We start from the raw sequence: 20521 nt of genomic DNA, 5'->3' as shown, positions 1-20521 counted from the left end.
TCCTGGGTTTAGTCAACTCCCCACTGTCCACCACAATTCTATCAAGTCTGGAGCCCTAGGAAAAAGTCTAGGTGGCCGAGAATTGGTGGTGGTGGTTTTGCTGCTGTTGTCCTTTTCTTTGGGTGCAGAAGCAACATGAAAATTTAGCATAGCTTATCCTTGAGTTACCCAATCTTCTCCTTGGTTTGCTGTTTATTACATAAAGCTAATTCTTACCAAAACATGGACTTGGGAAGGATAACAGTATACTATTTTCTTGGCTCACTTGGCTGGAACATGGAGCTGGTGAGGTCCATTCTCAAGTTTGATCTTTAAGAAAACTAGATAGCCTTGCTCTATGCCAGTCCAATTTGGACTCATCACTGTGTGCTATTTCTTGATCAGTGATACGCCTTTAATGTCAGTCTGCCATTATTCACAAAACAGGATAATTCAGTATGAACAGCTGAGAAATTGGAAGAAAGTTATGACTCAAAATGAATATCCTACTGATGGTAGACACAAATGCCTTCTTCAGCATCATCATTGTAACAAACAGCTATGGTGCTTACTATGTACTAGGTATTTGCTTAACACTATGCATTTTATTTATCAGCCTTCATTAAAAACCTTATGAAGGTTTACTATTATTATCTGTTTTTCACAGATGAGAAAACTAGGTTCAGAGAGATAAACTACCTTATGTAAGGTTACACAGTTAAAAAAAATTATATCAGAATTTGAACCCAGAAACTCTGACTGTGGAGCCTGACCTACATCCTATAATTCATATTCATCTATTTTACTTAGAAGAACATCAGCATCACTAGTTAAGTACATCACAATAATGAATAGACAATTTCTGATGACAATAGAAATCTATAACCCCCAATATCTAACAAATCTGCGTATTTTCTATAAACAACAAACATTCTGAGACTCTAATAAATAGAACTGCCATAATGTAGGTACTCAGATTTAAAGTGTAAGAAATAGTACAAGAACTAGTCAAAATTAGAGTTTACTCTCAATCCATATGAAAGGAAGCATAGCTAATATGGCAGCATAAAAGTATCTTACCATCCACATGTCCAGGGGAGCCTTGTGCAGCACTGTAGGGAATACTGAGGGACAAAAATCCATGACTTCTCTGAAGATGGATCTAACCAAAGGTTCTGGGATTATACCAGGAAAATCAGACTCCTAAAACTCAGAGGGAGTCTAGAATAGCCTTGGAGGGAGACTAATGGCCAACATGGAGAATATGTGTCTGTTGGTTTGCTGGCCCTAATGAAGGAAAACTGGCCTCATTCTAGAAATAGTTTCTTTACCTGGAAACAGGGAAAAGTGCCTGTGGATAATACTATGCCTAGAGCCCTTCACTTTACCAGCTTGATGTTTGTTACAGATTTAAAACACATAAAAATTACATGTACATTTTTATGTTTTAAAGATGCTTAGGGATAGAAAAAGTCCCCAGTGACGGCTAAAAGAGATGTCTCTGTCTTTCACCACAAAATGTGTTATATCAATTAAATGGGCAAATAGGTCCTATCCCCACCTCTTGTGACCCTCTATTGATTAAGGCTGCTGTGGAATGTTATTTGAAATTGCATTGTGTAATGGAAATCAGGAGGTAGCTGTCATGGTTTCTGAAGACAAATTGCTGGGAACTGCGACAAATCATAGCCTCTTTCATCTCTTACTGTTCTCAATTCCCGTTACTGTGTATCTTACAGTCTAAGTATCTTAAATCAGTTTACTATACTATCTCAGTAGTGAAAAATGAGTAAAAGTGGTAATTTAGATGACCTTGTTTTAGGAGTGAGGTTCAAGTGGCCATTATACAAATGTGATTCCTGAGCTGTGCATTATTTAATAAGGAACACAACTTCCAAAGGAGCACACAATTAAAAACAGATTCACATAGCAGCTGCTGTGATTAGGACCAACATGAACAGAAGCCTAACCAGGTATGAGTCAAAGGAAAAAAGACTGCTGTCAGGCAGAACATTGTTAAGTCTCATTTTTGTTTTGTGTCCTTTGACTTGCTAAGTCCGCCAACAAGCAATTTGTTTGGAGTGGTGGTTCTCAAAGCATAGTCTACCAAAACAGCAACATCAACATCATCTGGCAACAGTTAGCAATATCAATTCTTAGACCCCACCCAGGACCTACTGAATCAGAAACTCTTAAGGTGGACTCAGCAATCCATTTTCAACCAGCCCTCCAGCTGACTCGGATGCATGCTAAATCTGACAGCAACTGAACTGAAGCCACAAGATAGCCTTTAGATTTTGTCTTCCTAGGAAGGTATAAGCTTTGGTTAAACCAAATAAAATTCATTATAATCCTGAGTTTTCCTATATACCTAAAATCACTCTAAAAAATAAAGTCTAAAAAAATTTGAAAACCACAATCTCTAGTGTAAATGAATAGACAGAGCACAGTATTTTATGCAGATTTATTTATTCATTGACATCCACCCTGACTTGTTTTAGAAAGATTTTCAGACGATTTCTTAAACAAAAAAAAAATGTAGCATTTGATCACAAGCCACTTTCTTGAAAAGCCTTCTCACTACTTTTAAAACAACCTCATTGTTTAAAATGCCCAAAAGATAAGCATTAATCACTAAATAAGCTCTTAAGATGTTTTTAGTATTCACTGTAGGATTTCAGACCATTTTGGAGCTACAGGAAAGGAAAGTAAGAAAGTTTTAAATTCACCGAGTTTAAAATCTATTTCACCCAGCAAGAGTCCTGATATTCCTTTCATAATCTGAGCGTGTGACCATACCACTGATTCTAAGGCAGTATGTGTTATAAAGAGGAGGTCCTACGGTGTATGCCTTTGTCATGTGTGCCTGCCTCATAGCAGGATAGTTTTAGTTATTCATTCATGTATTCCCTTTGTTGGTCCAAGAAAGAGCTCCATGATATCAAAATTCACTCTAGAGCTAATAGTACTTGGATGAGGCTCTGGTATTGTTACAAGTGTTTTTCGAATGATAAACAATCTTAAGAAATCAAAAGAAAGTAATATTTTATTACTTCCCTATCAGGGATTTGTATAGTAAATTATGGTCTATCCATATAATTAAAAACCAAGAAACCATTAAAATAAAAAAATAATCTCTTGTGCTTCTCAATTCTGCACAAATTTCAGAATCACCTGGTAATCTTTCAAAACCCTGCCAAGGCTGGGCTCCACCACAGTTTCATTAATCTTGGGTAGGGTTTGAATATTCATATCTTTAAAAAGCTATTTAGGTAATGCTAACATGCAGCCATGGTTGAGAATTACTGAGACAGACCTACATTAGCCAACATAAAAGTCTCTCTCAGATATATTACATATTAAGTAGAAAAGAAAGTCGTAAGATACACATCTATTAATAAAGTCACGTGTGCATGTGTAATTTTATTAATAGGTATGGTAGATGTGTTGGGAAGTGGATTTGTTCCATTTTACACTATCAACTTATCTATTGCTAACACCTTTCAAAATGAGAATGCATTCATGTATTTTACTTATTCAATTTTTAATTTTAAAAATCTATTTAGAGAAAATGTAAATGAATACAAAAATGAGGAAGCACATGAAAATAGGAACTCTCAAAATATACCATGTTTCCTTCTTTCCCCCTTCTTCCTCCTTCTGTTCCTTTTTCTAAAAAAGTATAAAAATAAAATAAACAGTTCTATTTCTGTCCTATCTACCCAAATATTCTTTCCAAAATTTGGGGCTGGGATGAGAAAGTTGAGAGATATGACTGGTTCATTTGTTCATTCAACAAACATTTCTTATTTTCCCAACAAGTCCAAGATACAGTCTAGGACTACAGTAACAAAGACACACATGGATCCTATCTGCATGATGCTTAGGGTTGAACGGAAAACACAGGTACTTATCTGTGCTGATAAATAACTATAATAGTATGGGATAAAGACTAAGAAGAGAAAGGATAGACTGTTTTGTCATTATACATAACAAAGAAAATCCAGTCAAGGAAAATGGAAAAAGAAATGGACCTTCATCCTGTGGGGAATGTAGCCATTAAAAGTAGAGATGGACCTTCATCCTGGGAGGAATGTAGCCATTAAAGAGTTTAAAGAAGGGAACAGACATTACCAAGTCTGTGTTTCCCACACATCTCTCTGGTTATGAATTTAAATGCTAATTCTCAGCCAACGCCACTACTGTGGGTATCTGTAAGACAAAGCATCATCATCTCTCATGTAAGGTGAGGAAGCTCTTTTCATAGTCAAACTGGACCTTGCTACAGTACCACAGGACTGACTGAAGGACTCTAGCTGTCCATATTCTGTTATCTGTTTGCTGTCCAATAAGAGTTATAGGAAATGTTAATTCCTGCTGAGTTTATTGATTGTGCTTATTTATCCACCCATCTAACTAGATGAGCCTAGATATGGCAGATTTATCTTTTCATAGTTTACAGTTAATAAAATCCATTATATGCAATACATAATTCACAAAATAGTTGGTTTTAGTTGTTGCTACAACTGGTAGAATCTCTTGGAAGAAGATATATCTTTGTAAACATAGCAAAGTAGGCAAAGACTTCCAGGGAAACAAGATATTTCTCTGTATTTCATTTACTTAACATGAAGATCAATTTTAGCCATTTATAAACAGCACAGTTCCACATGAGGAGAAACTATCTAGCACACCCACAAATGGACTTCTATTGACAGGTCTCATCTGATTGCTTTGGAAGGACACTACAGGCTATCTAACTCCTACCTGTCAAGAATAGAAAATTAACAATTCAGATGAAGTTAGAAAAACAGAAGAGAGAAAAATTGTGTCTGACACTCTCCTCATATAACTCAGTGCATCTTTGTAGACATTAATGTGAGTGTTACCTCCAGCGTCAATGTGCTATTTTTAACTTAGAATATGCAATCTTTGCCCCATGTGAGACATATTATTAGTGTTTTGAGAAATAAATCTGCTCTAATTTAAAGGAGAAGGCTGGAAATATTCTAGAAAGGGGAAAAATTGATCTCTTTCTAAAGCATATATAAATTTAATTTGTAGGTTTCCCGATCAACATTTCCAAAAGATCCTTAATTTTTTTAAAAAAATTTTTCAAGCTACACAGCTCCTGAGAGCTGGGCACCTATTTTCATTGGGCTTTCTACAGTACAACAATGCCTGAGATGTCATTTATATCTTTGTGTAGGATGAAACTGTCCTGACTTTGTTATTCGGCAGTTATTACTTTAATTGATACTACTGTTATTTAAAGCCATTAATTGCTAAAGGAGTTAAACAATTACCTGGGTGGACACTGTGCCCCATGCCAGCCCACATATGACATATTTATGTTTACATACGTGTATACACATTAAGGCACAGCAGTGCTTCTCTCCGAAGTTCCTACCATTAAAGTCTTGTTCTGTTTCTCTCAAACCAGTTTCATTCCTAACATACCTGAGGGATATGAGACACCCAACCTCTCTCAGTAAAAAAATAATTCTGAGGGGTAGGGAGACAGTTCTTACTCACTGGGTCCTGCCATTCGGGAAGCCTTCTAGGAAATCTTAATAATCCAACACACACACCCTTTTGGGGGGAAGAGAAGGGCATGAGCCCTATGCCAACTTCAGGGTTGAGGATAACTGGGGTAGTGGAGCATTCAGGATCCTGTGGGCCTAAGCCTCACAGTATTGCCTACTCCCAGTGTTTCTGGCTCCAGCCCTTCATCCAACTCTCCTCTGAAGTTAAAAGGACCAACTTTTTCATTTGCATCTAAGCTGTCAGAAGAGAAACGAAGGTAGGGCAACACAAGTTCCCTCAAGATCAGACAAGCAAAACTCCCTGAGCTCCAGGCAGTGACCTTGTAGGAGCTAAGTGAACCTCCCCCAATAAGGCCAGAATCTCCTTTACGAAGACAAATCATTTCATTCCATTTGATTGCTGGGCAAATAAAATCTTCTTCTGACTTAAACACAGACAGACATGAAGGTGACAGATGTACATGGATGCATTGTGTCAGGCTCTGATTAGGGAAACATAGAAGAACACAGGACAGGACAACTGCAGAGGACACAACATTGAAGACAGGTCGTTTGAGGTGCTGAAGATGCTGTCTCCTTACAATTTAGTTCAGACAGAGCCTGCAGGTAGAGACAGGGATTTTCCAGAGTTGCCCAAAACAGAGAACTGAGACATTTGAAAGTTACTGCCATTTTTACCTCAAACATTTTCTATAAAATTTTAAGAAGGTCCCAGCCACATTCTTATAACTCCAGCTCATGTTTATTGCTGAGAAAGGAAGTAAATTCATGAATCAAGACCTTGTTTATACATCTATGATCAAGGATAACTGCTTATATGTTTTCAAACCCAGAGGTTCTACCTTCTTTAAGTCCTCTAATCTAGGAATAAGTGGCATCAGGTAGATTTCCATGCATCTTCTTAGATTATTTGGGTCTTATGCTATTTTGAAGGGGTCATAAACTTCCCTAAAATTTACTTTAAGTCATAGCATTCAGTTTAAAGAAGATTAATATTTTTCAGAATGGAACTGTATCCCAATCCCCAATGCATTAATTTGCTATCATTCCTTTGATAACTATTCTAATATTCTTGTCAGTCCTAACATATGGGTATAAACAGAAGTCATCCCACATAAAGTGAACCATTTTCTGTCCCAAGAGCAACTATAATTATATCATAATTAAAATCACTGTGGAGTGTTAGCTATGGGTCACATATAAATCATCAAAGTAAATGAAGGCAGCACAACAATAAGTTGCAATTATTTAATTTACATTCATATGGTTCCAAGTTCAGCTGAAAGCTGACCTGAACACCTATAACCTCTCGCAGTCTGACTTTTGTATATCAACTTTTCAAATCCAGTAACTTGGTTAATAAATAGATTTGCTTCCAGCAGGTTAAATGCATGCTCCCTGCCACGGTATTGAGGATGTTAGTTATGCCTTCTACCATCACTAGCGCCCCCTCCTGGCTAATGGTGACCTACAACTTGGTCAGTCAAGGGCACTGACCCTGGTGTGCTAGCCAGCAGCTCAGGAATTGACCTGGACCACAGACTCTGCCCAACAGCTATCCTCTTCCTTGGTTAGATGCAGCCCTTCAGAATGATCCAGGAGAGTAAGAGAATTGGCCAGTCGGTGAGGGAAGAACAGAGAAGAGAGAAGCCAGATGCAGCCTGTGTAAAACAAAATTTCCTCTCCTGCTTTCAGAGGGCTTGAAGTTTCTTTAGCAGCCTAAAGAAACAAAGGATATTGTACCTTTCTCATTAAATATACCCAACAACCTACATTATATTATTATTATTTGCAGCTTACAGATATGCTGATTTTGTGGCAAAAATTAATGTGAACAAGCTTTCAAAACCTCAGATAAGTACCTTATCTCCTCCACTCCACTCCCCAAATCCTTGCCTCTCTTTCCTCCTCTCAAGGCACTCCTCTCTCTCCCTTTGCATGGACAGGGAAGAGACCCCCCTGAAATGATGTCACCATCCACCTGTATGGAGTGGGCATACTCCTGGTATGTGAGTCCTTTGCAACATTGTGAGGATCCAGTAGAACGTGGCGGGCAAGAGGAAGAAACAAGGAAAAAAGGAAAAAGAGTCATGGGGATTATTATGGAATTGATGAGAAAAAGAATTTGTGTAAATGGGGAGGGTCATAGAAAGGAGATCCTCGTGAATTTTTTTTCCTCTAGAAAAATGGGTGTTTCTGAGCCACACTCACTGAGTTAACTGAAAAGAGATGCTCTGGAGCAAGCAAGGAGGGAGATCAAATCAGAAAAGGGAAATAACTGAGCTGTACACCCCTCCAGAGGAGCAAGGGCCTTGCGGCACAGAATAAGCACTGCTGGGAGGAGTCCTAGATTCCTAGAGGTGGGTGGGCCCTGGAGAATCCTGATTCTGCATCTTAGCTCCCTGGGAGGAGTTGTTTAGCCCACCAGAAATACTGACAACTTCTTAGTTTCCCTTGAAGGTTTCTGGAGACAGAGAAGAAGGTGCCTAAAGGTTAAAGCTGCCTGTTTTAATCTTGGGTCCTTGTTGCCAGGAGAATCTTCCTAATGTACTGCTCAAATGTCCACCACACTCCTTGGCTCCTGTTTGTCCCTCTCCAGTCCACCTTAGATACACAGAGCTTCTAAGCAGCCTCCTCATTGAAGGAAATTTTATCAGTCTGAAAATAGCCATTAAGCTTCCTCTCAGTATTCTCCCCTCTAAACTAGAGAATTTATACAGAGGCTGTGCAGCAGCATGATGCAGAGAGGATTCCTGCATGAGATGTCAACCAAAGTAGATGGGCCCCCCAAGATATCTTTCAAAAAAGAAAGCCTTTGATTCTATTCCTTTCTTCTTTTTTTGTGAAGTTTTCCATCGCTTTATTTGTTTTTGTCACTACATCTGTCATCTATCCAACTTTAAATCTAATATGCATAGGAATGGTTTTTTGCAATATAAAAAGAAGCCTCATTAATTCAGGTTAAGTTGGAAAAGTCAAGTCCCACTGAGTATGAAATCAGAGTGAAAAGTATTTTCAATTTTAAAAATTACGTCTATTACAAAAGACTACATAATGGGTAATAATAAATAAGATGAGAAAGTTAGTGAAAATGGTGAGGTATAATAACTGTATTTTATTGCACTTTGTACTTTTCATAGCACTTTTAATTTCATATTGCCAATTTTATTCAGTGTATGAATGCAGTCTATAGGTAATAGATCATTAATAAGTCAAAAGGTCTTGATTTATCCTGCTAAATTTGAACTATTAACTCAATAATAATCATATATAATTATTCCAAGTCTGTATCAGAGCAGTCTGAATTAATTAAGTTCTGTTCTGTTGTAGTTATGATAAGCTTGATAATTTTATGGCCATCTTATCTCCCAGAGTATCACTCCCATCTACCCATTAGTGATAAATACTGCTTTTCCACACAGGAACTCTTGTCATAGCAGAGCATCCCACCTAAAAGACGTTTGACCAAGTCAATTGTCTCATGTGCACCTCAAATACCAAAGAAATGTCTTATATGATAGACATGCTGGGTGTTCATTATTCTCTAAAAATGCTTATGTCGATTTAAAATGAGGCTCAGTAAGGAGGTTATCCCAAGATGGCAAGAACCCAATATGTCACAGATCTTACCACCTTGCTTTTTGAGAAAAAAGAAGATTCAAAATTAATCCAATTAATTGCAGATAATGAAGCTATAGCAGCATATGCTGAAACCCAGGCACAAAACCCCTGTTTTAAGGAAGCTGGTGGTACCGGAAGGGTCTATCCGCATCTTCAGCTTCACTTTGTTCTTCAAACCTGCAGCTAGAGTCACAAGAATTTATTGTCCTTTCACAATGATCAGAAACACAATGCCTTTACCTACCTTAAAAAGTCTTAAAATGTTAGCAACCATGATGGACACGGAGCTTGCTGCAGCACCTATGACACCAGAAATCTTGTCAGGCTTCGTGAAAATGGGTGGATCTCCATTAGCACACTTCACATCAGAAGCATCTTTCTCTATTAATGCCTGCACGAAGGTTAGCGATTGCTCCAAAGCATAGGTGTCCCTAGAGCATGTGTCGAGGATCCGGACACCCAGGGTGATATTGGAGAGGAGATCTGGGTCCTTGTTAATCTGGTCAATTGCATAAAGCATGGCCTCAAGTCTATGGATGCCCTTCTCCTTCTTTAGCTCCCCACAAGGCACTCCTCTCTCTCCCTTTGCGTGGACAGGGAAGAGACCCCCCAAAATGATGTCACCATCCACCCGTATGGAGTGGGCGTACTCCTGGCTGTGAGTCCTTTGCATCATTGTGAGGATCCAGTAGAACTTGGCAGTCAAGAGGAAGAAACAAGGACAAGAGGTTGATCTTTTCCCCTCGTATACCATTTTCTCCACAGGTGGTGTTGCAATCCAAGACCCAAAATTTATTGTTGACACAGAGGAAGGGGCACCACCTGAGCCTCCACCTTCTGGAGGCTACCATCAGGGCCCATAAAGGAAAGGCTCTGTGGGTTTCAGTAAGTTTTCTTGATTTGAAAGTCACAGTGAATTTCCATTGGACCCTTCAGGTTCAATTTTATTCCCATGAAAAGTCAACTTGCCTGGAATAATTCAAAAATTAGAATATCTGAGGTTCTGACGTTGAGATGAGGTCAACAATTCACGTCCTTGAAGTCAGCCCTGTAGCAGAATTACTCCTGAGGGGAAGGGAGGGAAAAAGAGGGTTCAGTTCAGTGGAGCTATATTTTTCATATATTTAAGCCAGTTTACATCAACCTCTTTTTAAAAAATATTTCCACTATTCAGTAAGAGACTAATTCTTTCTGTCTCCCTGTGATTCTGAACACCTGGCTGCACTGCATCTAAACAGGGAGATTGATGACACTTTTAGAGCAAGGGCAACAGGAAAGTATCAGAAACTAGGTTGATTCTCCCAAGCCAGAAAGTATTTTTATTTATCATTTTGTTTCAATAAATCTTATTCCCATGAAGTAAAATTCCTGTGGTGGATGGCATTATTTCTTTTCAAATCTGTTTTTACTTTTTACAGTTCTCTAAATTTAGCATTTGAATTTTGTCTACAAAATCACAATGAAAGGTTACTTTCTGTGATGTATTCAACAAGACAGTCATCTGTTGACATTTTTTAGTGTCCCAGATTTCCCATTGGAAAAAAGTGATTATTCAATCACAAAAGAGAGAGAAACAAACAAACAAACCCACCCAAAGATCTCAAAATACATAAGCTTTGTACATCATGAGTAAAGTTCATTCAGAATGTCAGCTGTTTTGTAGATATCTTATTGTTCTCTGGTAACAAAACAAAGACTTGAAAATTAAACACAGGGTTATGTGTGTGAATCTTCCTATTGCCATTGTTAGAGATCCCAATTAATTCATTGGTGTGGAAGCAATGAGCATGTTTGCAGTTCTGAAATATGCCTTGATCCCAGAACGAGGAGCACATCAGAGCTGGAGATCAATTGAAAAGCTTCTTAATTTTGTCTGACTCAGTAGGGAAAACAGTTATTTCATCACGACTAGAAATAACCTACAGTGAAAAAGTCTACAGGAAAATCTATAGAAAAAGTTCACTCTTTAAAGAATTCCATGAAATTCTTTCAAAAGACTTTTGAGGAGGTTTAACTGAAAATGAGAACCAACTTAACACAGGGAATCTGAGATTGGAAACATACATATAATTAAGAGAATAAACAGTACCAATTTATTTTGACAGGATGATTAATCTAATGCTCATTTCTAACCTATTTATATTTGAGTTTGAAATCTAAAATTTGGACCATTTCCCTCTACCCTAGCCAACCAACATCTGGTTGTATTTCCATTCATTTGTTCAAGTTCCAGTTCATAAAATTTTCTTTCCATCCTTCCTGTCCTGAAAGAAAAGATGATGCCTCCCTAGGGCACAACTGAACATATGCCTAAATGCCTTTAAAGAAAGCTTAATTTTTTTTCACTTTCAGTTTTGAAAATGGGCTCATGGTAGCCCACTGCACTATCTGCTGTATTTTTTATTGTACACCTGGAGGCCTGGCCAACCACTGACCCTTCTTCCGAGACAGTTCTGTGCTCTGTGCAAGTATTCCTGCTTCCTGGCACATATAAGCCTTGACTTTCCTCCATACTGTTCCCAAACACCTAGTCCTTTCCTGATTTTTCTCAACACTCAATTCTCCTAGCAACTGCTTCTCCCTGGGAAAATCGAATTCCATAGTAGCCTGACCTCAAGCATTCCACGAAAGGAAATTTGACTTTCTGGATGAGATCATCTAAGTGATGGACCATAAATTATCCACCAGAGAAGTAGGATCTAAGTGTTTTAGTTTCACAGGGAAGACCAGTTACATGACAGTAAAACCTCATGAACTCTGACCACTAATTTAGAATTTGAGACCAACTCCCATGGTGGGGTTGACCCCAAACATATCCTTTCTTAGAGAGCCCAGAATAAACAGATAAATAAGGTACAGAAGAAATGTTTAAGGGACAATAGATAAAGACTGCTTTCCAAAGATAGTCTTTCTTCATTACACCAAGCCACCTCCCAAAACACTTAAAAGAATAAACAGCTTTCAATTAGAGATGAACAAATAAACAGTCCATCTGCTAATCACAAAGCATCCTCACCTACTCTCTTGGCATTAAGCTAATTCCACTTGCTGTGCAGTCCTGGAAGTATTAAAAAATGAGGTTTCTTTTTAAACTATTGGTGTTTACAATAATGCTTAGTCTCTTTATCATCTCATAGGTCCATCTGGGGCTTTTGTTTAAGGAAAGGTCAGGGGATGAGTAGCAGTGAGACATTAATTGTTTGGTTTAGTGGATAAATGCACTGAAATGGAGAACAAGAGGCTCCATTCTGGGTTATAATTTATTGGACAGCAAATTTTTTGAGTTTCCTCCTCTGCAACACAGAATTAATTGCATGCCTCTCTTAACATTTGATTTTTCTTGTCTATAAGAGGTGATGGACTCGCCACCCAGCACACACAGAAAACACAGTACCTGACCTAGGGCACATGTTCAGTCAACATGAGCTCCATTGCTAATATGGCTTGTAACTTTCTCCTAAAGCAAAGCAACTTTTTGCATATTTGTCCAGACAGTGAGGTTTTTTTAGTGAATTTTTTTGTCATTTTAAAAATAAAATCAGAGCTACTTATAAAATATTTAAATATTGCAGTTATTTCAAAGTCTGATACATTGCCATAAAAATCACAGATTCCTGATGGCTGAAAGGTTTAGTTTCCCTTTTAAATCCTGAGGGGAAATATATGTGAACATTTCTAGAAACCCACAGAACTTAGGTGTCATTGTACAATCTTACACTGCCCGCTCTTGCTCTTATAGAATTCTTGTGAGCTTTAATCCAAACTCATCCTATTTAGAGTCAATGAGTTTTAAAGAAATAATGACCTTTCTAAGCTATAGATCCGAATAGCTCTACTTCATGTTCTGTGTTTGATTTAAAGTACAATAGCTTTTCCCTAGAACTGACCTTCCCCTGGGGCTGATAGAAACCTTGCCTGTGCTGATAGACATCTTTCTTCAAGGAGATGTGAAGTCTGCAGTCCTGAAAACGACCTTTGAGGGGAGCACTACCCCTGGGCACTACCACAGGGCAACCCTGCAGGCAGGCTTAACAGGAACCCTCCTGGTTCTTCCTGCTCACCCCACCTCCACTATCCTACATACATGGTACAACATTAGCCCTCCTGCTGACCTTCCTGTGCACCTGGATCTCCTGGGGAGCTGGTCCCCTGGATAGAACTAGAGTCTGTGCCTCTCAACAGTGTTCCAGCTATGTCCTAAAAGTCCAGTAAGGACAGCTCCTCCTAGGCCAGAGTCCTGAATTCTGCTTCTTTTTACTTTCTACAGACTTTCTCTGTACCAAAGTCCCAAGTACCTAACACACAGGATCTCAATGAATTTCCATAGACTGATCATTAATCAGTGTATAAGTGAGAAAGTAAGGTTCAGAGAGGTTTAGTCCAGCCCCAAGTCCTAAGCTAGCAAGTGGCAGCACCCTGAAAATCCTCAGCCGTCCACCAAGAAGTGTGTTCTCCTTAAAGAATGCCCCCAGTGTTTCAGGGCTAGCTGTGGCAGCACAGGTGAGGGTGTACAGGTTTTAGAATGACAGCATCTTCAATGCTTAGCTCTGTAAAAACAATAATGTACTCATCAGAAAGGGATAATCTGGAGACATTTCCAAAAGGGCGATTTCGAATCTCTCCAATTGTTGGAAATATCCAGTGCAGTTTATCCAAACACTTCTAATTCCAATCCAATTTCCTGGCCAATCTGATGCCAATAGAAACAAGCTCACCAACACACCCAGGGTCTATCAGGGTCAGCCCTCCTGCCTGCCTCCAGCATGTACCAAGTGCAATTAAGGTATATCATGGTAAAATCCTTGCTGAGAAAGAGCACTGGCCAAGAATTATAATTTTCCCATTAAAAAGGCCAAAGCAGCATTCCAATGCTACCACCTATTCAGCTCTTTAACAAAAAGGTTATCCGGAATATTCCCATCAACTCATAAAATTGCTAACCCAGAAGTTTCACTTGAAACTGCCTACGCTTGCAGCTCTTTTTGGTTGTTTGGAAAAGCATTATATTTCTGTACCACCTCTCAGGCTGTTACATGTGTGGATCCTTGGTGGGGGTAGAGTAGAGATAGGGCAGACAGAGTTCTCTCCTGGCAACGGAGTCTGGAATTGGATCCGTGTTTGGCAGCCATTGGCTGGTGACACTGAACATGTCACTTCATCTGTGTGCTTCCATTTTGTCATCTGTGAAATGAGTGACATAGACCACTTCTAAGGTGTCTTCCAGCTTCCTGTTTTGAGTTTCTATTATAATAAGATTCTATTGCAATTCTATTATAATGAGAGACTATGAGGTTACGATCAAACATCAGAGCAAGGATTTGCCAAATGAACACAATAACTGATCTTGTCTGTAGCTGAGTCGTGTTTTTCCCATGAGTGAGAGAGCTGTGAAAGCTCTTCTATAAAAGCAGAACCCCATATTTTAATAAATCTGATACATGAGAAGCTCAACTTACTAAACAGTTAAATTAGAAGGTGATTCTTTGCGTTTCAAAAGAATTTGCCACAGATTTTCTTTAAATAGCTAAATCTCATACATTTAAAATACAATCTGAGTTAGTAGAATTCAACTTGCACCCTTATTTTACCAATAACAAAGTTATGGCATAAAAAGACCATATTTAAAGAAATAAGGAGCCACTTTTATAGCAGTGGCAGAGAAGAAAAAGGAAAGAAGGTGAAACCCCACACTTACTGAATGCCTCTGGAATTCCTGGAGTTTCATGCACAGTATCTCATTTCCTTCCTAAAACTTCACCTATAAAGTTATCACAGACCCCATTCCAGATGTGAGACTTGAAAACAAATCAATTATATGACTGTATCTAAATTCTCAGGCCAAGATCAAATGCAGCGCTGTTGTTACATTCTTTCCCTTACTCTGTGCTCCTTGAGTGTAGACACTGAGGGATATGGTGCTAACACGTGCTTGATTTTCCGGGACATCCCAGGGTCCAGGAGACCCTGATTTTGGTCTTACTCCTCCAGCATTCACTGTATGGCATTGGGCAACTCATTTAACCTAGTCTCAGTTTCTTTGTTCCAAAGTGGGGGATGATTTCTGCCCACCTTCTGGGTTGAAATCAAGTGATACAATGTGTAAAAATACTTCAAGAATGTACAGGGATACTATTTAGTCCTAGGACTGAAGAAAACCCACTGTTCTTGTGTACTTAGAAAATCTGAGAAAACTACTGGCCCATCACACACATAGCTAGTCAGACCTTCACAGCAGTCATGTGTTCAATAATTGACCTTGGACAGACCATATGAAAAATACAGACCTGGAAGGAAAACTAAAAAAAAGAAAGAAGTAGAAAGTCAATGGAAGTACAATATCTGCTCTGGGAAATTGAAAGTCATGGACAGCTGGAAACTCAAAGGGGCTATTCTGAAAGAGGTGCTGACAAGATATTCTTCTAGAGTGAAAACAAGACAATAGGAAACCTTCCTAAGTTGTAAGTCAAACATACTGTAATTTGTCTATCGTTAAGGATTATTTCTAGCAGATTTCTCTCCTTAGGCATAAACCTGCCTGGAAAAGTAGGGAATTGGCAACATGTGTTCAACAACCTCCACTCACTATTCAGGGGCCTCTCCAACATCTTCCTACTTCTGCTCCAAGCTGCTTCCCCTCTACCTCCAGAGGGCTGGACCTCCTTCCTCCCTCAGTGCTGATGTGTCCTATGGCTCACCTCAAAAGCTTCTCTCCTTACCTTGGTACACCCCCAGGAAGTAAGTGAATTCATCACCAGGCATCATAACCTGAATATGCATTGCTGTCTTCCCCCAACTGGAACACCCGCATTTTAGGATGATTCCTAGGACAGCCATGACTTCTTTACCAAAGAAATAGCATCATTAATAGTCAGGAGTGGCGGTGTAACAAGTGCGAGTCAGGCAGCTTCTTGCAATAGTGCCCCGCAAATCATTCCAACAACAACTCCCACCACTCATAAGCTGGGACCTGGGATGAGATAATATTATGCTCAAGGTCCTTTCTAATTGGTGGGTGAGTTGGTCACAATGTGTCAAAGCACCAAGTAGACATTAAAATCAAACAAAATATTTTTGAACAAATTAAAAGGAAGGAAGGGACAAATAGAGCCAAACCTAAATAAGAGAAAATCCCCCTTTTGAGATGGAAACAATATGATCCAGTGGCTGTCTGCACACAGCTTCTCCTGGAACAACATGGAGCAACTGTCCCCACTACGTGTGTGAATCTGGTGATACCTAATCAGGTTCTATCAGCAGAACAGCAGCAGTTTCCAGTGCCTTTACAAGCCAGCCTATTCAACAGGCATGGAGACGAGGCCAGTTCTTCGCTTGGGTCTAATAAGAGATATCTATACATCATCTTCTTTTAAGACTGAAACAGAGCAATGCCATTCCCTGGAACAGAAGAAGGTCTCCTGCTGTTGGGCATTCTAACTACGGGGGAAATTCAGGGAGAAATAAACTTGGAAGGAAAAACATCATTGCTGTCACAAGAGTGTGTGTACAGCATTTCGTGCATCATGCCCTGAAGACAATAGAACATTCTTACACGAAGACTGGCATGCGATGCTGCCAACATGAATGTCAGCTGGGTTATTTGCTGCATAAATATCAATTAAAGGAGCCCCACAGCAGCTTCAACATGCCCAGCCAAGTTTGAAAAGAGCACATCTCTCCAGACCGCTAACTTTTTCTTGCACACATTGGAGCTGGAGCTCGGCTCTTCCTTTTTCTACTCCTTTTGGATTTGGATGCTTTTCGAATTATTCAAGCAGCCATAACTTGCAAAGGGAGCATATTAGGGCAGAACTTGCTAGCACAAACCAAGTAAAGCAAATTGAGCCTACATAACAGTATAGAACAGCTGCGTTCTCAGCATCTTTTTTATTTATTCTAGGCAAAATGTCTCCTAGGGAATCTCCCCTCATCTAATTATCTCCACATCCCTTACTTAAAAGCAAAAATTACCTGCCTTTATCTTAAATATGGCACAACCTGCGCTTGACTCTGAAACAGGAAAAGGTATTAGGAAATCATTTTCCCTGAAGAATAAAGCTCGTCTTTTCAAAATTATCAAGCCATATATTTTTAAGAACCCGAGAATGGGTTTCCCACAGCTGACTCTCTCTCCTACAGAGATCTTTCCAAGACATTATTCACAAGCAAGTGACCAAGGTAAACTAAAGTGGTTTCTGTAGCCATTTGTAATTATTGACAAACAATTTCATAACGGAAAGTGAAAATTACAGTCAAGCGCAATAAGCTGTTTATCCAAGAACTACCTGCTGGTGGCTCGCTCTCTTTCTTTCAAGCAAAATAAAAGCTATCATCGGAATGCATTTCTCCTGTTTGTAATTTTTCTTGTAAACGTCTCCAACCACAAACCCTGTCTTCCAGTTTTGTCAGTAGACAGGATTTGTATTCAGTGGCGGTAGCGGCCAAGACCCTAGTGTATTCTTGGGTGTTCTCGAGACTCCCACACCACCAGGTCTGTGGGCAAGGCTCACCCGCCCCCAACCGGCAAAGAAGGCATTCCCTCCCGGAGCAGACTCGCTTTAGGAAGTGCGGGGTCTATTTTCACCCCTGGGCGCTCAGAAACCCTCTACACCCAGGCTGCCCAATTTGGGGCACCAAGGGAGCAGTTCCTTGAGGACACGCGAAGGTGCAGACTGGCGCAAAGGGGTGAATGGCGCGTTCCTCTGCATTTCATTTGCACCGAGAAAGCGTTCCGATCGAGGGCTTTTTGTTGAGACTGTGTGTGTGTGTGTGTGTGTGTGTGTGTGTGTGTGTGTGTGTGTGTGTGTGATTCTGTTATATTTTCACCAACACTACCAACCCCAGGGGATCTCGGGGCTGCTTGGCTGAGCAGATGAGCCGGCTCAGGCACGGCGGCGGACAGGGCTATCTCTGTTCCCATCTCCGTCTCTCTCCGTCTCTTTCGGACAGCAGCCACCCACCCCGCCCGCCCGGGTCTGCTCTTTCCCACCGGCTCTTTTTCTTCTCAGTGCCTGAGACTGTATACAGAAGCCCAGATGGGGTAGGCTAGGGCTGCGGGGAAGTGCCCAGGTGCTCTCACCTTTCCCTTGCACCTGGCGCCGCCCCAGTTCCCCGAGCGCAACCCGCCCGGAGCGCTTCCACCCCGCCACACCTGGCCGCCCGCAGCGCCCACACCCTAGGCTCCTCCGCGCGAAACCCGGACCACTCCATCGCAGGTGCTGCCTGCCGAGGCGCCGTCGGGAGCGTTGGCCTTTACTAATGAAACTCAAGACCCTCGGACCTTTCCTCTTCCCCAACCCCCACCAGGACAAGGAACTCCGGCCTTTTCCCGAGAACCATAAAAGGGGGAGGGGAGGAAATCCCAGCCTCGCGGGGCCAACTCGAGGGCTCAAACTCCAGGCAGAGCGTTCGGGGTGCGGCGTGAGGGTCTCCAGGACCCCCACACCGCCGGGCTTCCCCTGCGACCCCTTTACCCTAGATCATGGTGAGATACCCACCCAGCACAAGCTCCGGAAGGCGGGGGTTACTCCAACTCATCCCGGAAGCTGCTAACTTCGGAAATCCCTCGCCTTGGATTCGCGTAAGAAAGGTACCTCGTCATCTTGGCGCGGCAAGTCCGGATTCCGCCGGGGCAGGTCCGGGAGGTCGCGCAGGGCAGGCAAATCCTAGGCACGGCGACTTAAAACCCAGCCCCTGAGCAGGAGAGCATCCTGGGCGCTCCAGTCCCCTTCCCGTCCCCCTTCAGTCTCACATTCGCCGACTAAACTTTTGGGGGATCTCGTCTCCAAGCCTTGGGAGTTCCAAGCTAAGCCTCCCTCTGCTCTGCACCTCTTCACTGGAATGTAATCACGGGAAGACCAGGGGGGTGGCTGCCTCGTTATTTGCAACGTAAAATCAACAGACACCCAATCAAGCTCCAATGCCCGGCCAGCCCCTCGCCCCCTGGTGCCCACTCCCCTTCTCTCCCCATTCCCGCTTCCTCCGCCCGCCAGCTCTCTCCCGACTCCGGGCGTACCTACTCGTGCCCAGGAAAAGCAAATCGCTAAAGTGATCGGAGGAGGAACGGTGCGCCTGGCTGTCGGCTGAGCGGAAGAAAAAGGAAAGGGTGATAGAATAGGGAGAATTCGTTTTCAGGCAGCTTGGCGTTTGGGGAGAATTGTAGGTGTGGGGAGCCAGGGACTTCCCCCTTCCCTGTGGTTCAGCACTTGCTTTTCTCTTTTCCTCCGCCTGCTGCTCGGCGAGGAGTCTTACCCTGCTCCCCGCAGAGGGCGCGGTGAGGAAGCCAGAGGGGAGCCCGCAACTCCATGTCCACGCCGCCGCCTCCGGGCGAGGCGAGCACCGCGGCCGGCCGCACTTGTAGCTGGTCTCGGGGCTAAGGGGGCTGAGCTGGCCGAGCCGCCGCCGAGTCTCTTCCATGTGAATAACAAATACTCCCACCGGCGGCCGCGATTGGTCTGCGCCCCACGCCTCGCGATCCTCCGCCCGCGGCCATTCACCCCGCGCACGGCGCGGGAGCCGCGGCCGGGATCGCGCCCGGGATCGCCAATCGCTTCGCGCCAGCCAGTCACCCCGGGAAGCGGGAGGAGGAACCCCGAGGGGCGGGAGCCCTGGGTGTCGCTGGCACCGCGCAGCCCGGGCGTGGGCAGGGACAGGGACGCTCGAGAGGCAGGACCCCCTCTGCGCTTCCGCGCGGAGCGACGCGGGGACCAGAAATATCAATACTAGTTCTGATTTTTTTTTTTAAAGAAATACACCAATCACCCCTCTGCCCCGCCTTGACAAAAAAGGGAGGCCCTAGAAAGTGGGGGGAGAACGGAGGTGTCGCACGGCGGGAGCGGAGCGGCGCCGGGAGCAGGCGAGCCCAGGACCCCCGCGGGAGGCAGTCAGCTCCCGAGAGGCCGGGGGCCCCCGGGAGCACCGCTCCGACGAGAGTGCCCGGAAGAACACGTGGCAGATGGCAAGTGTCCCACCACGCGCTTTCTTTTTCGGGGATGCTCGAAGTACAGCGTGCACCCCGCGCGGTTCCCCCGCAAAGTTTGCCACCCGCCGCGCGGCTGTTCCACCCTTTGCCGGCCCTGAGCCGCGGGCGCCGGGTCTCAAACTCCGCCCCCAGGGTACCCGGCGCCCTCGCCGAGCCCCGAGCTCGAGGTTGAACTCGATAAGGTCCCACTGCAGGCACCGCGGGAGGGGGCGCAGGCGGGCACGCGACTGTCATTTTATTGCGCGGATTCAAGGGGCCGCAGGCGAGGGGCAGGAAACTCTTCAGGAGCCGCCTGCAGGGAGGAAACCTCGGAAATCCTTTCGCATCCAACCGATGGGAACCCTCCAGGCTTCGTGTGCACACTCCAGCGTCCCTCCTCGAGAGATACCGCCCCGCA

At 42.6% G+C, this 20521-nt stretch overlaps 1 protein-coding gene across 5 annotated transcripts in view; it reads right to left on the bottom strand.

Annotated features, from left to right (window-relative positions):
• Grm8 (glutamate metabotropic receptor 8) overlaps positions 1 to 19657 on the bottom strand; it is an 867398-nt gene extending 847741 nt beyond the window's left edge. The window contains exons 1-2 of one of the 5 annotated variants that reach the window (XM_021237614.2): positions 19395 to 19657; positions 9391 to 10211 (exon numbers count right to left, since the gene is read on the bottom strand). In XM_021237614.2, coding sequence (XP_021093273.1) covers positions 9391 to 9900 — 510 coding nt within the window. In that variant the 5' untranslated portion in view covers positions 9901 to 10211; positions 19395 to 19657. The other 4 variants (XM_004856414.3, XM_087204574.1, XM_021237613.2 and 1 more) reach the window with 4 other exon arrangements.
• Between the last annotated feature and the right edge of the window lie 864 nt (positions 19658 to 20521).

Source organism: Heterocephalus glaber, unplaced genomic scaffold, assembly GCF_053883595.1.
Source record: "Heterocephalus glaber isolate CG9 unplaced genomic scaffold, H.glaber_assembly_v1.0 deba00000546, whole genome shotgun sequence".
NCBI classification, from domain to species: Eukaryota; Metazoa; Chordata; class Mammalia; order Rodentia; family Bathyergidae; genus Heterocephalus; species Heterocephalus glaber.
Note: the sequence above shows the minus strand (reverse complement) of the source record. Positions and strands in the feature narration are given on the sequence as shown.